We start from the raw sequence: 9,214 nt of genomic DNA, 5'->3' as shown, positions 1-9,214 counted from the left end.
CTTCGAGATTCATGGGTTCTGGGCTGTAGTTTGACAGTTTCAGGTATCCACCACCAGCTACCCCAATTCTTTAGAACCTAAAAAGGGTTGTCTAAAGTGTGTGTAAGAGTGCCCACCAGAGTGACCTCTCGGCTCCTTTTGGAATCTCTCTGCCACTGAAGCTTATTTCATTTCCTTTCACATCCCCCTTTTGGTAAAGAAGATGTTCTCCGTCCCACGATGCCGGGTCTACATTCCTCCCCGGGAGTCATATTCCACGTTGCCAGGGAGATTCACTTCCCTGGGTGTCTGATCCCACGTAGGGGGGAGGCATCATGCCCCTTTTAAAGTGGGGAATGGGGTGGGACAGCAAGGCCCAGTAAAGCCTCCCTAGCTGAGGGAGCCAGCCCTCTCCGCAGAACTGGACGCTGGCATTCTCACAGCAGGGGCGGCAAGAAGAAACAACAGATTCTAACTGCCTGCCATGGGCTTCTCCACTTCATTCCTCACTTGGATTCTCTGAACAGTAAATCTTCCAAGGAGCCACTCCTGACCCCTGGGGCAACTCCCATGGACCCAGCAAAAGAGTGCAGTGAAAGCAGAAGAGGAATGATGCTAAGGACTTGAGGAAAACCTCTGGAAAGAAGACACCAGACACTAAGCAGGGATGTGTGTGAAATACTGGTTTTTATTGGTTGGCACAAGATTACAGCCTACAATTCCAATGCCCTTCCCTCCCACACAGCTCAAATGGAAGGAAACTGATAAACACATAGAAAGGGACTGCATACTCACAGGTTTAAGCGTTTGTTTTTATAAAAAGGAGTGGGATATGGGGTGTGTGTGTGTGTGGAATTTTAGGGGTAGGACCAAAGCTCTCTCTCAACTATAGGGGAGGGCTGAATCTGTTCTCTGATTGTTGCTGGCACTGCAAAGGGGCACTTTAGTAAAGAAGGGGAACGGTTATACATGGCCAGCCTGCTATCAAAGGGGGGAAAGCAGGATTTGCATCTGCTATGCACATATCTCAAGACTCAAACCTGGCGCTGGACCCTGCCCTGTCCCCCTTTCTTTTTGACCCTCCCCCGACTGCCAGTAAAAATAAACCTGCTACCATGGAAAAGAGAGATGTGAAGGAAGCCTAAGAATATCTCCTTGAGAAAAGGAAACAGGAAGATTCAGTTTCCTTCCGCCTTCTCTGGACCAAATTCCACTCAGCTCCTGACGAGCACTGTGAAGACACTGAAGAGGCTAGGCTGGGTAGGCAGCCCGGAGCGGGCAGGAAGGAAAGTTCTATTTTCCATGCAGTATGAAGCAAGGTTGTTCTGGAAACAAGGGGAAAAAAAATGAAAACAAGACCATGCACCCATATGTTAGGAGGTTTCTAAGTCTTGCAGCGCCTTCAGATTGGGGGTGGGGTGATATTACTCCAAACCACCCATTTTATAACCCCAGCACCACATCCCAAGAGGTTTAAGGAACACAACCAACCCCTCCTTCTCTACAAATACCCTTCCTTGGATTCCCATTTTATTGCGCTCACTCCACATTATTCCTGCCAACTTCCACTCCAAGGATGACTCAGGCTATTGGTTGTTGCCGTTTCTACCCTTTCCACAGAAATGAAAGACACTGTCTGAAATCTTGCTCGGCAGCCCAAGGGACCAGGTGACCCAATGATGGAAAGGAACAACAGTAGAGTTCTGGAGGGATCAGAAGAGCAGACTTTGAGCCACTGTGCAATCCTCAGGGGATGGTCCCTGGGTCCACGGGCCTCTGGTTCTCTGTTCTGGAGACTTTCCAGACTTGGCCATTTAGGCCTCTTCTAAAATGTATGAGCACTAGGGGGAAGGGACAAAGTCTTTTGCTCTTCAGAAAGTTAAAATGAGCTCAATAATTCTTGGCTGTTTTGCCTCAGTGCAATAGGTTCCCTGGAATAGGTTGAACTTGGCCAAGAGGGGACTGCATCTGGGCAGTACAGCTGTGATGTGGGAGGAGGCACATCTAGCTCATCTCTTTTGAAACTGGAATGGTCCCAGGGATGTTAACCTTTCTGATGCTGATGGAGATGGAATGGAGTAGATGTGATCGTAGTGAGGAAACCCCTTAAAAAAAAAAACAAAAAAAACCTATGCTGCTTGGAGAGACTATACCCTATAGATGAGCATACAGAACTGGGGCTTTACTTCCTTCTCTACCTACCAAGATCATTGGAAAGGATGGAAGACAAGGTCTTTGGAAAGGATGGGCTGGCGAGAGCAAGGTATGAAGTTACTACTAATGAGCTGTCACTTCCTCTATCTGACACACTTGAGTAAGTGAGAGGTGCTTGCTTTACATGTATATCACTTTCATTTTACAACAGCTCCCAACATACTCAAATGCTCCACTTCCTTAAGCACAAGGCAAACTGGTAGGTATCTTTCTTAAGAGAGATTTCACTAGCTGAAATTTTACTTATTCTAACCACCAACCCTTTGATTGTAAACCAGTTTGAAACTTTTCAGATCACAAAACAATAAAACACCTTACATTTACAAAACTGCACCATAAACTGTACTTCTTTCATAATAAAGTAGACCGATTCCTTTTCTAACTACTAATGCAACACTATGCTGCTGGGCCCTAGACGCCTCATTTATCTTCACAGGGACAATCGTGTTCGGCACCTTGAGCAACTGTCTATGTCAATCCATGGTGGAACTGAAAGGGTGAGGCTACTGAGAGGCTAAACCAAACATCTGAAGCAAATTAGCTCTTGGAGGCGAGAGTCCCCTGGAGAAATTCCAAGCATAAATGCTCACAGCCATGTGGGAAGAGGCAAAAGGGCAAGTCTGTGAGCTGTGGCTTAGATGCCCCTCTAAACCTCTTCACCTTCTTGGGAGGAACACAAGCCTCTTGCTCACTAAGCAAATGGCCTCTAAGTCCTCCCTTCTCCTCAGTGCTCTGGAAGCTCTCCAAGACCTAACTTCAGATCTGCTCTTTGTGGAGGCTCTGTTGGGAGCAGACCCATCCATTCTTGTTCCTGGGTGTCTGTCTCATCAGCCTCTGCCTTCCCTGGCATAACTGTTATGCTGAAGGAATCAAGTAACCAAAACTAGACCCAAATGATCTCTGGATCATTATTAATGACACCTTTTCCCCACAACAAATAAAGGTTAAAAGACCAAGCTTTAACTCTGAAAAGTTTTCCTTCAATGGGACAATAAAGAAATGAAAGGTTACATGGATCTGTTGATGCTTTAGGTTAATATTTTCAATTCAGCACAAAATTGCTCAGGAGGACAGTCTCACCTCAGGGAAACGCCCAATAGGAATTTACAGGCAATCTTACTGGAAAACTGACTTCCTAAAGGTGAGCCACTTCATTCCACACTACAGAGTGGGGAGTACAGCGTTAAGGCCCAGCATTTGGATTGAGGCATCTTGATTTTTTTCCTAAGGAGTTCAAAGACTTGAGATTTTGATCCAAATGCCTGGCTGGGACCTTAAACCCTTTTTTTACTATATTGTTGAGATGTTCTCTGAAAGGCACACCCCACAGATAATGTCCACTGATGGTAAGCAATTTTGTAGATGATTATTCCAGAACCAGAATTTATGTTCCCTGACTCAATGATGAGTAAAATCATCACATCTGGCCTGGTGATTGATGAGCCTTACAAAATGACATACAATGTTGATGTTTCTATATGCTTTAAAGGCTGTGTCTAGGGCTTTAAATGCCTTTTTTTTGGGGGGGGGAGGGGAGTTCTAGTGGCGCCTGCTAAGAAGTCAAATAATTTTCAGGGTTAAGAACTGGGAAGGTAAACCAAAGGAAACCCAGGGTAATTAAACAACTGATTGCTGGAAGAACAAAAGCAATCACTCTGTTCACCTTCTAACTATTAATCTGTACTTTTTTTTTTTTTTGCCAAAAGCATTTTCTTACTCAGCAGAATTAATGCAGTTTCCCTTTGAGCTCCTCTCCCCAGGCTGACTGTCTCACTTTCGAAGACAAGCTCAAACGTACCAAATCATCAGTGTAAATAAAGCTTCAGAGCAAAGAATGAAGCTTCAGGGGAGAAGTGTGCCTCTTTTACTTAGAAAGCTTCATATCGCAGAGAGTGCCAAAATCATTGGTGACTGCTAGCCTCAGCTCAAGGAGTGTGCCTTAATCAACACCAGATGAGATTATTTCTCTCTCTTTATTTATTAATTTTTAAGGAGACCAGGAGGACAAACTATTTCATTAATCTAAAGCAGGGAGGTATCATTTTCTCAGATGTTCTGATTTGGCTTCTCACTTCTCTGAAAGGTTATCAGCTAAAGACAACAAAGAGTTTCTGAGGCAAATGCAAAAACATGGTCAAAATGTGAAGCTGCCTGCCCTTTTAGAGGCAGGGGTGGAAGGCTTCTGACCTTCAAAATAGAGTCTGCCTAAAATCTCCAGGCTCCCAGGGCCTGTGGTGACCTCAAGTAAATATGATGCTTGGATAACAGTTTTTTCTGGATTATAGTCACTGTTACCCAATTTACAATTTTTTACCTTAAAACCCCAAATGTCTCATGCTTAGGTGACATCTAAAGTGCTGTGGAAAACAAATACTCAGAGGCACTAACACAGCAGCTCAGAATGAGGCTTACCGCAGCTCTCCTAGATGTTGAGGTCTCCGTCAGCAAGGCTAACCCAAGAGTGCAGAGGCGAACTCTGGGGTGCTTTGCTGCCACGTGGAGCAAGGTGGGTACCCTGATGGAGGCAAGGCTGAGGTAATTAACACAGAAAGCTACACAGCCCTGGGGAAACAGGTTCAGGAGAAATGACTGCCACCCCAGCTGGGCACTGTGAACTGCATAGCCTCAGGGTCGACCTCTTTTAGAGGCTTTTAAAACGGGAACTAGAAGAGCCACTTGCATTATTTAACCACCGTTAAATCATCTTCCCCTCCCTATAGTTGCTTAAGTTAAGTGTCCTGCATGCCTCCTAATTTTTGTAAAGATGTAGTTTTTTTCTGAAATGCAGATGGGACCAGGATGAAGCTATATTATCAATTATAGCCAACTCTCATTTCTTTTACAGCAAAAATCCATCCTCCTTTGGAGACTTCTCCAGGTATTTCCTCCAACTCTAATTCTACTTTCAACTAGGACAGGCTTAAAGAACACTTCAGAAATATTAAAATCACACAGTTGTGGCAAAAATCACATTGTCACTATTAAATCCTTTTTGTGAATTAAAAAAGTGAATGTGGCTCAGGCTAAGCTATTTTTAAAAAAGATTAAACGAGGAGACCAACAAAAGCATTAATAAAGCACTTGATGGCAATGACAATTGTGTAGACTTGAAAGTGAACACACACCTAAACCTGGGTCGAACAGAACAATTATGCCCCTGGTTAAGGTGGTTCAGGAGCCTCCATTAGCACTGTATATGGAGAAGAGAAAGGGGAGAGAATGAAGAACAGTGCCATGTAGAACTTTTCTTCTTCTTTTAAAAACCACAAAGGGTGACTTTTTTCTTCTAAGCAAGTCTAAGAGATTTACACATGCTGACGCCTAACATCAAAACAAAAAATGTTTCATTGCCACAAAGGAACTTGACTATGTAGCAACACATTTACAAAACCACTGCAGCAAAACACTCGCAGAGGGCTGTGACTCTGCTCCCCTGAGGTCGAGATAGGCAAGGCCGCAAGGGCTTCACTGTTTCAAGGAGACTGCGTGGGGCAATGCAGGGGGCGGAAATCCTGCAGCGACACCACCCTCTAGGCCTTCTGCAGCCTCACAGGGGGCAAGACGCCCACCCCTTTGATCCCTCCAGATGGCCTCAGCTCGGACTCAGCAGCAAGTGAGCCCTGTGCATGCAGGGAAGATGGGGCAGCAGACACTTGTAAAAACAAAACAAAACAAAACACTGTTCTAATGGTTCTGTCTTGTTACATTTGCTATGAGAAAAATCAAGACTCTTGTTTTGTAGGCTGCAATGTTCTGGAAGGCTACAGAGAATCTAACACAACTGACGACTCCTGGTATCCCTTCTCTCTCACTTACACTTACACTTACACTTACACACACACACACACACACACACACACACAGAATAACAAGTCCTGGTCCAGAAAAGATTGCGAAACTTACTGGTGTTTTCCCAATGGCTGCAATTTATAAACTAAAAATAAGATTTAATTTAAAAAATCCATTTCTATCTTTCTCTCTCCTGAGTATAGTGGACTCTGATGGACACTCCAGGAATAACTAGAACCTAAGATCTCCAAACTCATTGTGAGCAAGAGACGATGTATCTGCCCTAAATATAGGAACCTGTTTCCCTCAAGCCTGAATGAGGTGAATTAATGGCAAATCTATGCCAATGAAATATTCTGCAAGTAGGTAATTTTTGTGCTTTCTTTTGTTTCTCCTCACTTTCTTTGGGGGAGATACAGGTTATTGCAACCACAGGTCTAAGCAATCCATGACAAAAGGACTGTGACAACACATCAGTAAAGACAGTCATGGTGTTTAAGGTGCCAGGGAGGGAAAAACACCAATCCCCCACTCATCACAATCCCAGCGCAGCACGAAACAGCACAGTTTCAACAATTCTGGTGTTGGATAAACCCTTGTTTTGTCAGTTAAGAAAGTATCAACACAATTGCCCCCAGTTAACTGCTTAATAGGATCCATTCATGTCACTGAAAAATACTTTCTTGGTACAGTTCACTTTCCTGACCTAAAAAATGCCAATGGCAATCAAAACTGGACTTCTGGGGTAATATATAATTACATCAGCCCAGCAAAACCATCTTCAGATCATTAAAAAATGCAACTACATTTCCCTTTTTAGGAGTTACTGACTTTTTCCGCAAAGCATTTTCAATCCATACCATAAAGGTAGAATTGATTTAGAATGTTTTTCTGATTCCACTTAGCCCTTAGTTGAATTAATTTTATTTTCCCCTTTATTTGGACAGAATCTTAGATTGCTCTAAGTCAGGCAAAAAGAAGCAATGTGCTCATTTTAAAGAAGGACATGCAAGTTGCCGTTTAGACTCAAATCCCATGGTGCTGTTTCTATCCACTGGTACCCTTAAGTAAGGATATAATTCCTTTCCCAGAGGTATGATGGTATCCTAAGGAAACTGCCAACATTGCTTTTTGGCTCTGTGTTTCAAGATTTGGAGAAAGAATGCAAACTCAGAGAAGAGAGCAAAATTTAAAGTTCACCAATTCATGTCCCCCAAAACTCTGAAGGCTAAATGACAGGTCTACCTGATATATACATTTCTTTTAGTGGGAGGGAAGAGCAAAAGCTTTTCAAAGCCTGAGTGTTAATTAGAATTTTTAAATAAGAGAACTACAATTTTAATTTCACATCTTGGCTATGTTTTGAAAAAGGAGATGCCACTAAGAGTATAGTAACAAGCTCCTGTCTCAAGCCAGGGATCAATCAGTGCCTCCTCCCACTCCTGCTCCCCCATCTTAACGCCTATTTCTGCTTACTTCCCAACTAAACAACACAACTGGCAAATGAAGCCAACATGAAACTTGTACCAAAACCAACATGGAGTTTGCAGTGAGCCAATGTATTATGTAGGTGTTCTAGTAAATGATTACCTGTCTTCCCATAGCATTTCTCAGCAGAAGACGGACCTCTCATATCCCAGTGGGAGATAAAATTCAGTATTTCTGAGCATGCTCCATGGCGCAACTGCAAGGGCTGCAACATTACAATGGCAAGCAAACATCTGAATTTTCCCCTCGTGCACTTTTTAGGAACTTAACATGGTTACCCAATGCAGGGACAGGGTTGCACAGCTGTACTCAGAAAGTACAACCATATGCTTTAGAACATGGACAAAACAGTTCAGCATGGTGTAAGGCATATATGGACAAGAAGAGAGGCCACTGTCAACAATACATAGCATTATGGAAAAAAATTCCAAACCAGCAGGATAGAAATGGTGCTCGATGCTCCAGTTCTTCAGACAGTAATCCCAAGAATCCAGTTCAAATCTCTATTGTCAACATTTAGCGCAGAATTCAATTTCTATCATTGTTTCCCCGGATCTGGGTTGAGGCCATTTGTTTCTGGCTCGGTAATATAAAAGAAAATAGGTTTCTTCCTGTCTCCTTCTTGGCGTGGAAACACAGCTTGGAGAAGAGAAGGCTATGAGTCCTGGGAGTGCTATGAAGGTAGCTAAACTCTTCCCTCTCCCTACATCACTATAGTCAATGACCTGGGAATAAAAAGAGGTCAGGAAACTTGCCAAGCTATTAGCATCATATAATGTTAAAAAATAAAAAAGTAAATTAATTGCGAGGCTCTCCATTTCAGAAATGCCCCAAATTAAGAGACAAAAAAACCCTGAAAAATTAAACAGTATAATTCCTCTTTCTAAAAGCCATTTATTTACATATTATATGTCCAGTATATAATGTGTAGATAAATGAATCCTGCAGCGAAAGTGACCAACCTACTGGACTGAACAGCACATTATAGAACAAATTTTGAAGTTCTGTCTCACATTGGTATGTTTTAATAAAAAAAAATTAAAAATCAAAGAAAAATGTCTGGCTGGGGTTGGGAAGAGACAAATAGGAACACTTCAGAATTCAAGGCAGAGAGAGGCTGTTTGCCTCTCTTCAGAGAATTGTAGGAGTGTGAAAAGGGAGGGAGAGATCATGCACAAAAAGTACTTTACAAATTACATTCCTAACCCCCAGCCCCTCAATAAAAAGAGAAAAAAAAAGCCCCATCACTTAACACCCAACAGCAACATTATCAATAAACCTTTCTCTGTGCCCACCATGCCATGTTTGAAAGAGGAAGCCTGTGAGGAAGGTGAAAAGAGCAAGGGTGAGAGGGAAGATCTGCATTCAGTCTAGTTTCCAATTCCCATTTCTCTTACAGAAGTCTTCAGTCATCTGATGCCTGACATTGAGCTCTGAGCAGAAACCGAGTATGTCGTGGCCACTACCGGGGTGCCATTGTTGGCCGAGTAGCCCTGCCTTAATGTTTCAAAATACGACGCCTGCACAGGTTTGTGATATTGCAGCACTTTTATGGCATCTTCTATTTTAAACCATTCCCTCTTCCTTCCTGTGGAGGCAGACAGAAAAAGAAATTAGTACAAGAGAAAACAATGAGAAGGTTTCTAATCCTTTAACTTTCAAGAAAATGTAGGTGAAAACATGAGAGCAATGGTTTCTTAGCCCTTTCAGAATTTTTTTTCCCTTATTTTCTTAGAAAAGTAAT

The 9,214-nt window shown here is 42.8% G+C and overlaps 1 protein-coding gene across 1 annotated transcript in view; it reads right to left on the bottom strand.

The window, feature by feature from the left end:
- Positions 1 to 647: 647 nt before the first annotated feature.
- NUDT3 (nudix hydrolase 3) overlaps positions 648 to 9,214 on the bottom strand; it is a 167,674-nt gene continuing 159,107 nt past the window's right edge. The window contains exon 5 of the mRNA XM_037844258.1: positions 648 to 9,058. Within this exon, the coding sequence (XP_037700186.1) occupies positions 8,880 to 9,058 (179 nt within the window). The 3' untranslated portion in view covers positions 648 to 8,879. The remainder of the gene's footprint in view (positions 9,059 to 9,214) is intronic.

The sequence above is a fragment of the Choloepus didactylus genome, chromosome 7, assembly GCF_015220235.1.
Source record: "Choloepus didactylus isolate mChoDid1 chromosome 7, mChoDid1.pri, whole genome shotgun sequence".
In the NCBI taxonomy this organism is placed as follows: Eukaryota; Metazoa; Chordata; class Mammalia; order Pilosa; family Megalonychidae; genus Choloepus; species Choloepus didactylus.
This window is presented reverse-complemented; position numbering and strand designations above follow the sequence as displayed.